Source organism: Trachypithecus francoisi, unplaced genomic scaffold (assembly GCF_009764315.1).
Source record: "Trachypithecus francoisi isolate TF-2019V2 unplaced genomic scaffold, Tfra_2.0 Lachesis_group9, whole genome shotgun sequence".
NCBI classification, from domain to species: Eukaryota; Metazoa; Chordata; class Mammalia; order Primates; family Cercopithecidae; genus Trachypithecus; species Trachypithecus francoisi.
This window is the reverse complement of record NW_022681474.1, coordinates 19,573,534-19,591,805: the sequence shown is the minus strand read 5'-3', so window position 1 is coordinate 19,591,805 and position 18,272 is coordinate 19,573,534. Positions and strand designations below refer to the sequence as shown.

General features: G+C 42.2%; 1 protein-coding gene across 1 annotated transcript; it reads right to left on the bottom strand.

Moving 5' to 3' along the window:
• Nucleotides 1-10,729: 10,729 nt before the first annotated feature.
• Nucleotides 10,730-13,072, bottom strand: LOC117082767 (butyrophilin subfamily 2 member A2-like). Its single transcript, XM_033209766.1, is given in 3 exon segments — nucleotides 10,730-11,845; nucleotides 11,847-11,936; nucleotides 11,992-13,072. Coding segments are annotated over 3 exon segments (1,602 nt in total). The 5' UTR covers nucleotides 13,002-13,072; the 3' UTR covers nucleotides 10,730-11,343.
• Between the last annotated feature and the right edge of the window lie 5,200 nt (nucleotides 13,073-18,272).

Sequence of the window (18,272 nt, the reverse complement as noted above, 5' to 3'; positions counted from 1 at the left end):
GAATGCAGAGTTGTTTTGGAATAGGCCGCCTTGTTGTTTTTCGGATCGACCTTCTTTAGATAGTTGTTGGCTACCAAGTCCTGCTTTTGTTGTTGATTTTAGCACAAACAGTAAAATCTCATCCACACAATATTGTCAAGAGAACTTTATAGTCAAGCCAAGAAATGTCATTAGCTCATGGTACTGAAAGCCAGGCATAGGTCTGAATATATCAAATTCTTGAATACAACAGACTGGAACTGCATGGGGGACATTCTGTTTAAATTTTGCTCCACAGTAACTCATGGCTTGAAAGGTGACTACTCAGAATAGGCAGAATGATTTGCTAAAGCACATGGCATTTGGAACAAAAATTGTCTGTATCTGTCAAACCCCATAGGGAGAAACATTTTGAAATGTGTACTGCCTGGAGCCGATTGCATTGTTTTATAGGCAGTTCATCCTACCTGCCACCTGGGGACAACCTCAACCTATCCATTTCTTTTTTTCTCATAGTAAACTGATTTATGATCAGTGAATCACAGAGGAGAAGAGAATTTATCTGGAGGTGGTAAGGAGAACATTCAGTTATCTGACTATACTCATAACCCTACATACCCTGGATTCTACAATGGTAATTTATATTATCCATATCTAATTGGAATTCAAAGATGAGATTTGTGGGGTGAAATTGGCAACAAATAGGAACAGAAACATTTTTAAGATTGTCAAGCATAACATAGGCTTTCCAGAATTAACTTCAGACTATATATTTATCTAAAATTAATTTTGTTTGTAGTTGGTGGACCATTAGGTATGAAATTTGTGTATTGTCAAAGAAATCTTTGAAAAATCATAAAGGGACATTAAAACCATCCATTCATCATCCCTTTTCCTTAAAGAAGGAACGCTTTTCTTCAGGTCAGAAGACAGAGGAGAGAAAGAGAATGTTGGGTAAATGTTACAGAAAACTGTCAGAAAAACTTTTGGGTATATAATGCTGGCATCTCCCTTTTAAGGGTCCTCCTCAAGGTAATTTTCTAATTAATGCACGTTAGAGCAATGCTTGCTCTATCAAAAATAAAATTTCATACATGTGGGTTCATTCTTGAGTACTTTATTATGTTTCCTTGGTGCCTGTTTCCGTCCCAGTCTACATTATTACATTTTACTACAGCCCTATTGGGTAGGATGTGTTTTTCTATCTTGATATTCTCCTTATTCTATCTTATCCCATTCTTATCTTATCTTACTTATCTTATCTTATCTTATCTTATCCTATCTACAGTGTCTTATCTCCTCTTGGTCTTTTGCTTTTCTTTATACATAATTTATCTGTAAATAGCTTTGGATTTTCCAAATAAGGAAGAGTAGTATCATTTGTAATTCATGACATTTTAATCTCTTCTATTACTATGCCTTTTACCTCTTTATTTTTTTGAGACAGGGTCTCATTCTTTTACCCAAGCAGAAATGCAGTGATAGGATCATAGTGCACTGCAACCTCAACTTCTCAGGCTCAAGCCATCCTCCCACCTCAGCCCCGCCTGGGCTGAATAGCTGGGACTACAGGTGTGGACTACCATGTCCAGTTAAATTTTTAATTTTTTTGTAGAGATAAGTGTTGCTCAGGTTAATCTCAAACTCCTGGGCTTAAGCAATCCTCCCACCTTGACCTACCAAACTGCTGGGATTACAGGGATGAGCCACTGTGCCTGACCTTTTTTTTTTTTTTTCCCTATGGTACAATATTGGATAGGAGTGGGGATGGATAGTGGGTATTCTTGTTTTTTTGATCTTATAGGGACTAGTTACATTATTTCACTATTGTTTTTTATATTTACTCTTGGTTTCTTTCTTTTTTTATTTTTGAGACAGGGTATTACTCCCTCACCCAGGCTAGAGTGTGGTGACACAATCTCTGCTCACGGCAACCTCTGTCTCCTGGGTTCAAGTGTTTCTCCTGCCTCAGCCTCCTGAGTAGCTGAGATTACAGGCATGCACAATCATGCCCAGCTAAATTTTTTTTTTGTATTGTTAGTACGGATGAAGTTTTACCATGCTGGCCATGCTGGTCTTGAACTCCTGGCTTCAAGTAAACCCCCACCTTGGCCTCCCAAAGTTTGGTTTCTTATAGATCCTTTAGCAAGTTAAGAAAAGTCTTTATATTCCTATTTTTTCAAAAGTTTTTATAATGATTAGATGTTGAATTTTATGGAATATTTTTTATATATCTCAAGCTGATCATGTTACAGCCTCGCCAATACACCACAGTGTAGCAGTCTCTCATTGTGAGGTATCACCTGGTGTTCTTTGTCTCAAGACCAAGAGAATTAAGGAGTGTGGACACAAAGGGTGAGGCTGGAGCAAAAGTTTAATGAGCAAAAGAAGAAAACTCTGTGCCATGGAGAGGGGGCCTGGAAAAGGGTTGCCATTTTTACAAATGAATGCAAAAGCTTTTACAAAAAACTGATGAGGGCTAGGCATCTCGTTTGCATAAGGTGTGAATTTCTGGTAGATCCACCCTGTCCTCCTAATGTGCATGTAGGCCATTAGGTTGAGTTACTCCTTATTGCTTTGTTCCCTTTAGTGTGCACATGTTAGGGGACAGAATTTTCCACTGCAAGCATGTCTGGACAAGTCACCTGTGTAGTGTTTCTTATTTGTATGGTTGTAGACATGTCTCAAGCAAGCCCCCTTATGCAAGTTCCCTTATCCGTGCCTGCAGCTTGAGTTTTCAGGTGTTCTTTTGTTTGAAAGAACTCAGCTGAGGACCCACCCTAACTGCCTGTCTGACAGATTTTTTCCTTTCTCCTCTCTCCATCACACGATTTTCTGCTCTAATTTTTTTTCTTCCTCTATTTTTTTTTTTTTTTTGAGCGAGGGTCTCACTCTGTTGCCCAGGCTGGAGTCCAGTGGTGCAATCATAGCTCACTGCAGCCTCAACCCCTGGGGCTCAAGCAGTGCTCCCACCTCAGCCTCCTAAGTAGCTGAGACTACAGGCATGAACCACCATGCCCATCTAATTGTTTTTTAAATTATTTTCTTTTTAATTTTTTTAATGTTTTGCACAGATGAGGTTTCACTATATTGCTTAGGCTGGCCTCAAACTCCCGGGCTCAAGTGATCCACCCACCTCAGCCTCCCAAAGTACTAGGATTACAGGTGTGAGCCATTGCATCTCACCATTTTTCTCCTTTAATTTCTTAATGTATTAAATTGTGTAAATCAATTTTGAATATTATTACATTTCTGAGCTGTATCCAACATGCATATTATCTTTATACATTGATAATACATACAAACATTTAAAAATACATTGCTAGATTTGTGTGGTGGCAAGGAAAATAGATCATGAACATCTCTTGTTTCAGGGAGCATCATTAAGTGACAGCTCCACCTGCCACCCTTCTGGATTTATCACTACATCTGAGTCAAAAGCATGTTTCCCCCAGGCTCCTCCCAACAATGACTGCATGTGGTAAAGATCATGGTACTGACCCATTCCTATGAGACATAAAGTTCCTCTAAGCTGTGACTGACTTTAGGACCCCCTCATTGCCTTGGCCCAAATTTTCTTGAGTCTGCCCTGCAATCTGAGGTACTCTTATTCCTCCATCCTTCCCTCTCTCCTTTCACTGGTGTCAGACTTAAATTAAAACCTGAAGTCTCACCTGTCTACTCCTACTTCTTCCCATTTATCCTTCTCTATAAGTATCTTGTACATCTAAGCCCACTTTTTCTTCTCAAAGAACCTTAGTCAACACAATTGTTTTACTGATACTTCATTAGGATATTTGCCTCAATATCCCTGAATAAAGTTAGCAGGCAATTTTCATCTCCTGTGGTGTGTCTGTATAGTTTTGGAATTAAGGTTATGCTACTGTTTTTGTCCCCTTCAAAATTCATGTTGAAACCTAATCCCCAATGCAACAATGTTGAGAGGCATGGGCTTGAGGGGGTGATTGAGTCATGAGGGTTACACTCACATGAATGGGATTAGGTTTCTTACAAAAGGTCTTGACAGAGGGAGTACAACCCTTTTCACCCCTTCCATCTCTTTTGCCGTCAAAGACACAATGTTCCTCCAGAGGGGAACATTGCAGCAACAAGGCACCATCTTGGAAATGAAGAGCTGACCTGACCAGACTTGGAACCTGCTCGCGCCTTGATCTTGGACTTCCTAGCTCTAGAACTGTGAAAAATAAATTTCTGTTCTTTGTAAATTACCCGTTCTCAGATATTTCGTGATAGTAGCACAAATAGATTCACAAATACAGTAAGTTTGATAATGTTTCCTTGTTTTCTGATCTGGAAGCGTTTATGATAACTCGACTTTGTATATTAAATGCTTGGCAGAACTTAACTGTTAGGTCATCTTGGTATTTTCTTTTAAGAAAGACTTGTAACTATTGACTTGACTCAATGGTAATGAGACTATTTAGACTTTTCTTTTTTTTTTTTTTTTTTTTTTTTGAGACAGTTTCGCTCTTGTTGCCCAGGCTGGAGTGCAATGGCACCATCTCTGCTCACTGCAACCTCCGCCTCCCAGGTGCAAGCAATTCTCCTGCCCCAGCTTCCAGTGTAGCTGGGATTACAGGTATGCGCCATTAGGCCCAGCTAATTTTTGTATGTTTAGTAGAGACGGGGTTTCACCATGTTGGCCAGGCTGGTATTGAACTCCTGACCTCAGGTGATCCACCCTCCTAGGCCTCCCAAAGTGCTCAGATTACAGGTGTGAGCCACTGCTCCCAGCCTATTCAGATTTTTCGCATCTTCTTCAGTCAGTTTTGATTGGGACTTCCCATTTAAAAGATTTATGGTGTTTCATTAACCTAGTTGAGCTATCCCACAATAAGCTCATCTTCAGTCAAGGAGTACATCAAATGCATATGACTTTTGTACCTTCATAAGGCGAAAAAATCGTAAATCAAACAATGGAAGAATAGGTTGCATCTATGGTAGCTTGTATTTACCAAAATTGCACACACTCTTATCTCATCTAACATGCTCTTCTGTGGTGTGACCTTGCCACTCCCCATGAAGAAGTGGAATCTGTTTCTCTACCGTTGAATTTAGGTGGTCCTTGTGACTTGTTTGACTGGTAAAATACAATGATAATTATCCTGTGCCATTTACAGATGCAGCCCTTATCAAACCTGGACATTTCTGCTTTCTGCCTCTCAGCAGTGAGTCACAATGCCAGAAGCATAAGTAACCTGAGATCTTGCTGTGAGATGCCTAGGCCCTGGATGCTGAGATAATTAGTAGAAAGCAAAAGAAGTCAAGGAGCACTGAAGAAAGAGACAGAAGAATGAAGAAGACATCTTACAAGTCCAGTACAGTCTGCTTCACATAACCACCGCTCAGCTGCCATCTCATTGTAATTGCATGAACATTCCCAAGTAAACTCTCCAGCTGAGCCAACTCATAGAACCATAAATTGTTGTTTTAAGCTGCTGAGTTTTGCAGTTGGATGTTTCAGAGTGGCAATAGATAGCTGGAATGCAAACGCTCTTCAACTTACAATAAGGTTACCTCCCAGTAAACAAATCTTAAGTCAAGGAGCATACTCAATGCATACCTCTTTCACACCATTGTAAAGTGGAAAAATACTCAAAGCATTGTAAGCTGGGGACGTCTGTACCTCTCCCCTCCATAAAAACAACTATAATATGTGGAACATACACACACACACACACATACACACACACACACACACCCTGCCCCACCACACACACACCCCAACCTGTTTGAATGCCTACGAAAGCAAACAATGCAGTCATGAATTGAGCTGGAGAGTTATACTCCTTGAAAGAAGAAAATTATCCAAGGCAAAATTCACTTTTGCCTGGCTTTTCTCATGAGGGTCATTTCCAAATGAAGGAGAGAATGCTCAAACGTAACATGGAATTCTTATTGGGCTGAGGGGACAGAAATTCATTCCAATTATTGGCCGTCTCCTAAACTGCATGTTCAGGAAGAGACTCCGAGAAACACAGCAGAAAACAGCACCCAGGAAGCTAAAAGTTGGGCAGAGATTTCAGTACCTGAGTAGTGTTGGAGAAACAGAAGTTGGAGTTTAGCTCTGCCAAGGTGGGAGGGCTTTGATAAATGCACACGGGTTGTAGTTGAGACCGAGAAATACCCCATACTAGAGCTAAAGAACGCAGCTGGGAAGTAAGTACCAGTACTAAGATAATGTTCAAATAGACCAGCCCTAACAAAGGCTAGAACTAACTCTGGCCAGGATCGAGGTAATGCCTGGTTCTCCCTTTGCCTGTAAAAAAGAAAACTTTTCTTGTTCTTTAGAGGAAGAAAACATCATCCACGTCCTAAATAAGTATCCATTTAAAATGTCCAGCACTCAGGAGAAAGTATGAGACATGCTAAAAAAAAAAAAAAAAAAGACACCAAATGATCATAACAAAAACAGAAGATGGATAAATGTAATTCACTTGTTATTCACGTATTGACATTAGCAGGCAAGGACATTTAAGCCAATGTGAAAAATAAATAAATAAAATAATATAACTACAATTTATATGATTAAGAACATAAAGGAGAAGATAACAGAAAAAATATATCATATTCTGGAGAGACAGAGGCCTATATTGAGTTATGAACAGCATCGGGACTGGCATCTACTGTCTGAACTCCAAGGACAGAACTTGACCCTCCTTCAGGTAACCTTGCATCAAGGAGAATTGAACTGAACTGACCTGGTGGTCTGCTTTGTGACATTTACCAAGTAAAACGGGTAGGCAGTACTGGTCAATACTCCTGGGGAAGATAGCTGTTATGTGGGGATTGGAATTAATGTATTACAGTTGATTTAAGAAGTAGACAGTGCTTGCTTGTAAGCATGTCCTGTGGGCTTTACTTGTGCTGTATGGCTTTTGTATGTACTATGCACAGTTAAACATATATAGCACACCTTGTGCATTTTCCTTATGTTCTCTGTTCTTTCCCACTAGGCTGATAGACTGTGAACTCAGTAAGGGAGGACACTTTATCATTGTACAGCCAGCACCTAGCACAGTGCCTGATACATACAAGAAACTGAAACTGCCTAAGAAATCGGCCTTCTGGTACTGTGGAATCAGAAAAATTGTCATTGGCGGGTACCCTACTTGTTGACTGTTCCAAGGTCTTCGACAGTTGCCTGCTCACCTCCTACAGTGCTCTAAATGAAGTATTTGCTTGACATGAAAGATCTTTGTAGAAGGACTCCATGGAACCAACCTCAAACTGCCCTGACTCTAGCCAAGGGATCAAAAAAAAAAAAAAAAAAAAAAAAAAAGAAGCTGAGCAGTCACAAATGATCAACAAATCTGTAAACCATGCATTCCTATCAATGATTTTGCAAATTTACAGCTTTTGAGAATCTGTATCACAGACCCATTGTGAGTACAAACGAGGAGAGGGTTTCCCAACGCTTAACGGTGATCCTAGAATGAGCTGAGGTGTGTTTCCCCAAAATTCATACGCTGAAGCCGTAACCTCCAGTACTTCAAAATGTGACTGTATTTGGGCCGGGTGTGGTAGCTCACACCTGTAATCCCAGCACTTTGGGAGGCCCAGGTGGGCAGATCACTTGAGGTCAGGAGTTCTAGACCAGCCTGGCAAACATAGCAAAACCCCATCTCTATTCAAAATACAAAAATTAGCCAGGCATGGTGGTGTGTACCTGTAATCCTAGCTACTTGGGAGGCTGAGGTAGGAGAATCGCTTGAATCCAGGAGGCAGAAGTTGTACTGAGCCAAGATTGTGACACTGCACTGCAGCCTGGTTGACAGAGTGACTCCATCTCAAAAACAACAACAACAACAACAACAAAAAGCAATTGTAATGGTATTTGGCGATAAGGACTTTAAATATGTGATTAAGATAAAATGGAGCCATATGGGTAGGCCCTAATCCAATAGGACTAGTATCTTTAGAAGAAGACACTAGGATACAGACCAAACAGAATGAGGGGTGACTATGTGAGGTCACAGGGAGAATGTGTCATCTGCAAGTCAAGGGGAGAGGCTCAGAATAAACCAACCCTGCCAGCACCTCTATCTTGGACTTCCAGCCTCTGTCACTGTGAGACAATAAAATTCTGTTGTTTAAACCACCCAGTCTGTGGTATTCTGTTACAGCAACACTAGCCAAGTAGTACAGACCCTTCTTTGTGTAGCTGGTCTGGCAGGTTGGAGAGGGAGCCTTCGTGTGGGCATAGTGTCTGCTTTATCCTTGCATCCTTCAAAGAGCTCATGAGTAATCCTTAGGATCGAGCTGTCTTAGGCTGTTTGGGCTGCTGTAACAAAAATCACGTGCACTGGGTGGCTTTTAAACAACAGAAATATTTTTCGCAGCTCTGAAGGTTGAGAAGTTCATGATCAAAGCGCCAGCAGATTCCACGTCTGGTGAGGGCCCCTTCCTCCTGGTTCATAGAAGGTTCCTTCTGGCTGTGTCCTCGCATGATGGAAGGGACAAGTGGGTTTTAAGGGTCCCTTTTTTTTGAGATGGGGTCTCCTCTGTCACCCAGGCTGGAGTACAGTGGCACCTTCTTAGCTCACCACAGCCTTGAGCTCCTGTGTTCCCGTGAGCTGGGACTATAAACACGTACCATCATGCCTGTTTTTTTTTTACTTTTTATTTTTTTTATTTTTTGTAGATATGGGGCCTCACATTGTTGCCCAGACTGGTCTTGAACTCTGGTCTCAAGCAATCCTCCTGCCTCAGCCTCTCGAAGTGTTGGAATTATGGGGTATATTTTATTTTATTTTATTATTTATTTTTTTGAGGTAGGGTCTCACTCTGTAACCCAGGTTAGAGTGCAGTGGCATGATCTTGGCTCATGTAACTTCTGCCTCCAGGGCTTAAGTGATTCTCCAACCTCAGCCTCCCAAGTAGCTGGGACTACAGGTATGCACCACCACATCTGGCTTTTTTTTTTTTTTTTTTTTTTTTTTTGTAGAGACAGGGTTTCACCATGTTGCCCAGGCTGGTCTGAAATTCCTGGACTCAAACAATCCACCTACCTCAGCCTCCAAACATGCTGAGATTACAAGCGTGAGCCACCACGCCCGGCCTGGAGTTTCTTTTATATGACCATTAATCTCATTCATAAGGGCTTCAGCCTCCTAAGATAATTACATCTGAATACCATCACGTTGCAACATAAAATCTGGGGGGACGCAAACATTCAGACCATATTTGGAGTGAAAGTCTGTCTCCCTCCCCCATCACTACACACACTCACTCCCTTAGTCTCATAGCCTGGGAAGAGGTTTTGTTTTCTTAGCGCCTTTGTTAGCGGCTAGTTATGGGAAGACAACTCACTACATTTTAGGCTAAAAGTAGACATTTGTTTCATTCACCAGCAGCCTCTTCCATCTGTCACTGTGAGAAAACTTAGCGGGACTTTACAGTCACGTGAGTTCCATGGATTTCACCATCCCCTTAGTAACTTTTTTTCAGACTTAAACACTTTATGCCACCATTTCCTTCTCCCCACACCCCTACTTTTTTCCATCTCCTTTAATCTTGGATTAACGTTATACATAAAAGAACCAAGCATTAATCTCTCTTTCACCATAGGTGGTAAGAACATAGTTGCTTTTTATAAATTTTTCAAAGGGGAAGATAAGGAAAAACGCTAACAGTATAATTAAAGATAAAATAAAAGAAGACTGAAATAGATTTGAATTCGTATGAGACAGAGCCCCTGCAAAGCTTTTCATTACGGTCTAATTTCTGACAGTCACAGATAAGGGAGGCCCACTCCTCTTTTCCATTTCTGGGATGTGACTTTAGAAAGAGCTGTAAGAGGTTTTTTTAAAATTGAGATTCAGGGGTGTATGTGCAGGTTTGTTAAATAGATATATTGTGTAATGCTGGAGCTTGGGCTGCTATTGAACCCGTCACCCAAACAGTGAACATAGTACTGAATAGGTGGTTTTTCAACACTTGCCCTCCTCCCAATCTCCTCCTTTTTGAAGTCCCCAGTTTCTGTTGTTTCCATCTCTAAAGGATTTTTTTTTTTTTTTTTTTTTTTTGAGACAGAGTCTCACTCTGTTGCCCAGGCTAGAGTGCAGTGGCACAATCTCAGTTCACTGCAACCTCCGTCTCCTGGGTTCAAACAATTCTCATGCCTCAGCCTTCTGAGTAGTTGAGATTACAGGTGTGCACCACCACAGCCGGCTAATTTTTGTATTTTTAGTAGAGACACGGTTTTGCCTTATTGACCAATCTGGTCTTGAACACCTGACCTCAGGTGATCCACCCATCTTGGTCACCATGCCTGGCCTTCATCTGTAAGGGATTTTTTTTTTCACACTTCTTGTTTTGGACTTCTTTTATTTGGACACAATAGATTGCTTTTTCACAGAACATCCTATTTATACTAACCTATAATTGATTTATTCATGCTATTTTAACATGAATTAAAAGATAGCATTTTAAATTTTTGTTTCAATGTCAAATGCCATAAATATTAACAAATATTAACCCAAATAAACAAAAGCTCTTTAAGGTCCTCAATAATTCTAAGTGTCTAAAGGTATAATTAGATCAGGAAGTTTGAAGCCACTGGTGTCCCCATTGAACCTGAATGCTGACGTAGACCAGGTCCAGTACTGCCCTGCTCAACCAGGACCTCAAACCTCAACCACACTCATGGACTAAGTACTGACTCCTTGCTTATTGCAGGGACACATGAGGCAATCCACATCCACATGAGTCCATGTTCTTCATTCATCTTCATCCCAGGTCCAGGCCTGTGGGTGTATGCTGTGGAAATCCTGGGGCTGGGTGGAAATGAGCCATCATCTCCCAGGACCCTTTAGCTGTTATGGTGGGACTTAGCCATCCTTACAACCTTGGTGCCTTCCAGCTCTCTGGTTCCACTTCCTCTATCTCTGACCTGCATATCTGGTTCCCTCTACCCTCTGGTGGTCCTGTGGATTCCTCTCTCCTCTCTCATCCTGGCGAATCCTGTTGGCCTCATTCCAAGTCCATAGCATCTGGTGCCAACTGGCATATTGGGCTCAATGTGGTCATTCTGATGTAAACAGCAGGTTCGCTGCCCAATAGCTTCTCACAATTTCCTCTTGGCTGGGAGCTATGAAACAACTAGTTCCCATGCCTGGATCCCATCCCATAATTACAAGCAAAGGAACTACTAAAGCTACAGCCTCGTGAGGAGGAGAAAACTGGGGCTGAGGGCTGGAGTGGGTGTGAAAAAGGCAGCTGCAAGATGTTCTCTTATGTGACCAGAGAGGAGGAGAGAGTGTCTTCCATTAGGAGTGTTGTGCGGTGGCTGCTGAGATGGCCAGGGCTTATCTGCATGGCTGTGAGTCCAGGGAATTGATTCTATAGGCTCTGCTGGGTCCCCACTCTGTGAAGTGTCAGGCCCTCGTCAGGCACCGTGACCCCACTGGCTCCTGTGAGTGCGGGGCAGATGAAGACGGGACTCTCATCAGAGCATAACCTGAAGAAGGGCCTCGCAGGCACGGAAAATGCTGAATGAGGACATATGTAGACGTGTGATCTGTCCCTCATGTTGTAGAAGGAGACATCTCCAGCTTCGTAGTCCAGGAAGACACCCACATGGCAAAGGGACTCCTTCAAAGGGAGAATCCTATCAGGGGAGGACAGGGCCCAGTATTGGTTTCCAAACATCTCCAGAGTCCAGAAGCCATTCTGAGGAAGGAGCAGGACCTCCCCTTTCCTCTCAACACTGTCTCCACAGACCCCCACAGTCCACACCATCACGTTTTCCACCTCCACCTCCCAGTCATGTTTCCCTGAGGCGAAGCTCTCCCATCCCAGGACATGAGGCTGACTGTCGAATCTCTCTGGGTTGTCAGGCACTCTGCCTGTAGGGGCCCCGTCTCACACTTCTCTGGTCCTCTGACAGGAAGAGCTCGGGATGAGTGGTGTCTGGATCTAGGACCACATCAGCAAAGAGGAAAGGTCCATGGGCCCCGGTATCTGGTAAAGCTTGGATTCGTTAGTGCAGCATGTAAGAATGTTCTTCTCCATCGCAATTCTTCTTGAAGTTGCTGTGCAATTTCTTTTTCCTCTTGTTCAACTTCCTTTTCCCCTGACAGAATCTTTTTTTCCCTTTGAAGTTTCTTGATGCAACAGGTGCTCACAGCCATAAAGATGATGAAAACAGCCAGGATGACAGCCATGGACACCATCCAGGGAGATGTGGTCAGGATGACAGCCAGGGCCACCATCCACGGAGATGTGCTGGGCATAAAGGATTCTGGAATAAAAACGACAGTTTCCTTCTCCTGGCGGAGTAGGGTGTTTTTGATAGAGCAGGATACATTCCTCACAGACTTGTCTCTGATGATCACAGCTGTGGTGACCACGAAGAGGGCTTCTGCATCAGCGATGGAAACCTCCTTCAGGGTGGGCACGATCTCACTGTAGGGGTTCCTCCACACTGTGAGGGGCTCTGGGTACCACCCTCCAGATATGCACTCCAGCCAAATGCTCCCATCCTCTTGGGCCTTGATTTCAATGAGGGCCTTAGAGCCAAGGCCTGCCACCACGAGGCGCAGGATGGGCTCATCATAGGACCTGCCTTCTTGGAAGTAACAGCGGTAGATGCCATTCTCCTGGGCTGTGACACTGTGTACGACCAGGGCCATGCTGCCCCTGCTGATGCCTTTGCTCACAAACGTGACTCTCCCTCGGTACTCCTCCATCTGCTCCTCTGTTCTCTCTCTCCCACCCTTATACACAAACACTGCAGGGAAGAACTGAGACAGGAACCACCGCACCTCCATGTCCTCAGCATTTTTCTCGGGTGACAGATGGCAACGTAATGCAGTGTTTTCTCCCACCATGGCCAGGATGGGACTAGCTGGTCCCACGACAGTAAACTGGGCTGAGACCAGTGCACACAGGCTGAGCAGGTAGAGGAGGAGGGAGGCTGGCAGGGAGAAGTGCGGAGCAGCAGCTGGTCCCATGAGCACCCAGGGCAGGCAGGGACCAGAGGCCTCCCATTTAATCATGATGTTTGGAGTTGCAGGACCCGGGATCTGGGACCTGTTGCCTGGGTGTCCAAAAAGTCCCAAGATTCTGTAAGGGATTCTTAAGGGTGGGAGTCCACTAATCTCAATGGGTATGAGCAAAACTTGCTGTCCTGGTTCCTTTGGTGAGAATGGTTAAAGAACAGAAAACAGAATGAAAAATCAAATAGAAAGTTTCATAAGGGCCCAAAGACCTGGATGTTTACACTGATAAAATTAATTATGCCATTTTCCATGTCAGTTGTTTGAATATGGGGGTTGAGGGGACAGACACATTCAGGGAACCCCACGATGAATTCCCTTTCCTATAAGATTATGCTAAGGGTAGCATGACCTGACCACATACAATCTATTGTCCAAACTGTTATTATTAATAATTATGCTTACACAACAGTCAGAAACCAAGAGTATCCCAAGTCACTCTGGCTAGGACTTACTTCAGCAGCCAATCCAATCCTCTTTTTTTTTTTTGTAAGACAGGATCTCGCTCTGTCACCCAGGTTGGAGTTTAGTGGTACAATCTCGGCTCACTGCAACCTCCACCTTCCAGTTTGAAGCAATTCTCCTGCCTCTGCCTCCCGAGTAGCTGGGATTATAGGCATGCACCACCATGGCTGGCTAATTTTTGTATTTTTTGCGGAGACCGGATTTCGCTATGTTGGCCAGGCTAGTCTGGAACTCCTGACTTCAAGTGATCCACCCGCCTCAGCCTCCCAAAGTGCTGAGATTATGAGCATGAGCCACTGCCTCCAGCCCCAATCCTTTCTTTAATCATGCAGTACCCACAGTAACCGAAACGATGAAAGTCACAGTGAATATTCCTGCAAACAGGCAGGGCTTTGTGAGAACCATCTTACTAGGCAACTCCAGAGAGAAGCAGATGCAAACACAGAAAAATTACAGCAATGTCTACCACATTATTCTTGGGGGAGAGAAGATAGTAATATTTCCAGAATTTGAAAGTTAAGAGAAGTCTGAGAATGTACCCAGAGGAGTTTTCACTCCAGAACACACATTATTGGCCATTACTGCACTATTGCCTCTAAGCAATACCTTCTCTCATCTATTTATGTAAGTTCTGTGCTCACACTGAGTGGTTTCTAGAGAGTTTTCCATGACTGTCCCACTTCATTTTTATTGCTCTGGACTTTGAAACCATGTGATTCACATGTAATAATCTCATCTCCCTGGAAGAAAAGGTAGGGGTTTTTATTTAGTGCCTAATGCCATTCTTCAAACACAAAGGTCTTTAAAAATATCTGTATCTATGTCAACATTAGACAGATCAACGAGACAGAAAGTGAACAAGGATATCCAGGAATTGAACTCAACTCTGCACCAAGCAGACCTAATAGACATCTACAGAACTCTCCACCCCAAATCAACAGAATATACATTCTTCTCAGCACCACATCACACTAATTCCAAAATTGACCACATAGTTGGAAGTAAAGCACTCCTCAGCAAATGTAAAAGAACAGAAATTATAACAAACTGTCTCTCAGACCACAGTGCAATCAAACTAGAACTCAGGACAAAGAAAATCAATCAAAACCGCTCAACTACATGGAAACTGAACAACCTGCTCCTGAATGACTACTGGGTCCATCACGAAATGAAGGCAGAAATAAAGTTCTTTGAAACCAGTGAGAACAAAGATACAACATACCAGAATCTCTGGGACACATTTAAAGCAGTGTGTAGAGGGAAATTTATAGCACTAAATGCCCACAAGAGAAAGCAGGAAAGATCTAAAATTGACACTCTAACATCACAATTAAAAGAACTAGAGAAGCAAGAGCAAATACATTCAAAAGCCAGCAGAAGGCAAGAAATAACTAAGATCAGAGCAGAACTGAAGGAGATAGAGACACAAAAAATCCTCCAAAAAATCAATGAATCCAGGAGCTGGTTTTTTGAAAAGATCAACAAAATTGATAGACTGCTAGCAAGACTAATAAAGAAGAAATGAGAGAAGAATCAAATAGATGCAATAAAAAATGATAAAGGGGATATCACCACCGACCCCAAAGAAATACAAACTACCATCAGAGAATACTATAAACACCTCTATGCAAATAAACTAGAAAACCTAGAAGAAATGGATAATTTCCTGGACCCTTACACTCTCCCAAGAGTAAACCAGGAAGAAGTTGAATCCCTGAATAGACCAATAGTAGGCTCTGAAATTGAGGCAATAATTAATAGCCTACCAACGAAATAAAGTCCAGGACCAGACGGATTCACAGCCGAATTCTACTGGAGGTACAAGGAGGAGCTGGTACCATTCCTTCTGAAACGATTCCAATCAACAGAAAAAGAGGGAATCCTCCCTAACTCATTTTATGAGGCCAACATCATCCTGATACCAAAGCCTGGCAGAGACACAACAAAAAAAGAGAATTTTAGACCAATATCACTGATGAACATCGATGCAAAAATCCTCAATAAAATACTGGCAAACTGAATCCAACAGCACATCAAAAAGCTTATCCACCATGATCAAGTGGGCTTCATCCCTGGGATGCAATGCTGGTTCAACATATGCAAATCAATAAACATAATCCAGCATATAAACAGAACCAAAGACAAAAACCACATGATTATCTCAATAGATGCAGAAAAGGCCTTTGACAAAATTCAACAGCCCTTCGTGCTAAAAACTCTCAATAAATTCGGTATTGATGGAACATATCTCAATATAATAAGAGCTATTTATGACAAACCCACAGCTAATATCATACTGAATGGGCCAAAACTGGAAGCATTCCCTTTGAAAACTGGCACAAGACAGGGATGCCTCTCTCACCACTCCTATTCAACATAGTGTTGGAAGTTCTGGCTAGGGCAATCAGGCAAGAGAAAGAAATCAAGGGTATTCAGTTAGGAAAAGAAGAAGTCAAATTGTCCCTGTTTGCAGATGACATGATTGTATATTTAGAAAAGCCTATTGTCTCAGCCCAAAATCTCCTTAAGCTGGTAAGCAACTTCAGGATACAAAATTAATGTGCAAAAAAAAAAAACTCAGGATACAAAATTAATGTGCAAAAATCACAAGCATTCTTCTACACCAGTAACAGACAAACAGAGAGCCAAATCATGAACGAACTCCCATTCACAATTGCTTCAAAGAGAATAAAATACCTAGGAATCCAACTTACAGGGGATGTAAAGGACCTCTTGAAGGAGAACTACAAACCTCTGCTCAGTGAAATAAAAGAGGACACAAACAAATGGAAGAACATACCATGCTCATGGATAGGAAGAATCAATATTGTAAAAATGGCCATACTGCCCAAGGTAATTTATAGATTCAATGCCATTCCCATCAAGCTACCAATGACTTTCTTCACAGAATTGGAAAAAACTGCTTTAAAGTTCATATGGAACCACAAAAGAGCCCGCATTGCTAAGACAATCCTAAGTCAAAAGAACAAAGCTGGAGGCATCACGGAACCTGACTTCAAACTATACTACAAGGCTACAGTAACCAAAACAGCATGGTACTGGTACCAAAACAGAGATATAGACCAATGGAATAGAACAGAGCCCTCAGAAATAATACCACACATCTACAACCATCTGATCTTTGACAAACCTGACAAAAACAAGAAATGGGGAAAGGATTCTCTATTTAATAAATGGTGCTGGGAAAATTGGCTAGCCATAAGTAGAAAGCTGAAACTGGATCCTTTCCTTACTCCTTATATGAAAATTAATTCAAGATGGATTAGAGACTTACATGTTAGACCTAAAACCATAAAAACCCTAGAAGAAAACCTAGGTAATACCATCCAGGACATAGGCATGGGCAAAGACTTCATGTCTAAAACACCAAAGGCAACAGCAACAAAAGCTAAAATTGACAAATGGGATCTAATTAAACTAAAGAGCTTCTGCACAGCAAAAGAATCTACCATCAGAGTGAACAGGCAACCTACAGAACGGGAGAAAATTTTTGCAATCTACTCATCTGACAAAGGGCTAATATCCACAACCTATAAAGAACTCAAACAAATTTACGAGAAAAAACAAACAACCCCATCAAAAAGTGGGCAAAGGATATGAACAGACAGTTCTCAAAAGAAGACATGCATACAGCCAATGGACACATGAAAAAATGCTCATCATCACTGGCCATCAGAGACATGCAAATCAAAACCACAATGAGATACCATCTCACACCAGTTAGAATGGCAATCATTAAAAAATCAGGAAACAACAGGTGCTGGAGAGGATGTGGAGAAATAGGAACACTTTTACACTCTTGGTGGGATTGTAAACTGGTTCAACCATTGTGGAAAACAGTATGGCGATTCCTCAAGGATCTAGAACTAGAAATACCATTTGACCCAGCCATCCCATTACTGGGTATATACCCAAAGGATTATAAATCATGCTGCTATAAAGACACATGCACACGTATGTTTATTGTGGCACTATTCACAATAGCAAAGACTTGGAATCAACCCAAATGTCCATCAGTGACAGACTGGATTGAGAAAATGTGGCACATATACACCATGGAATACTATGCAGCCATAAAAAAGGATGAGTTCATGTCCTTTGTAGGGACATGGATGCAGCTGGAAACCATCATTCTCAGCAAACTATCACAAGAACAGAAAACCAAACACCGCATGTTCTCACTCACAGGTGGGAATTGAACAATGAGATCACTTGGACTCGGGAAGGGGAACATCACACACCGGGGCCTATCATGGGGAGGGGGGAGGGGGGAGGGACTGCATTGGGAGTTATACCTGATGTAAATGATGAGTTGATGGGTGCTGACGAATTGATGGGTGCAGCACACCAACACGGCACAAGTATACATATGTAACAAACCTGCACGTTGTGCACATGTACCCTAGGACTTAAAGTATAATAAAAAATAAAAAAGAAAAAATCTATCTATAGATAGATGGATATAGGTATAGATATCACAAACACACACACAGTAAAGCACAGTGGTTTCCTATATTAAAACTTGGTGAACTGGGCTGAGTGTGGTGGCTTATGCCTGTAATCTCAGCATTTCGGGAGGCCGAGGGAAGATTGCTTGAGCACAGGAGTTCCAGACTAGGCTGGACAACACATCGAGACCCCAGCTCTACAAAAAATTTTAAAAATTAGCCAGGTGTGTGTTTAGTTGTGGGAAGACAACTCACATTTTAGGCTAAAGTTAGACATTCATTTGTTTCAAATACTAGCTACTGAGGAGGCTGAGGTGGGAGGATTGCCTGAGCCTAG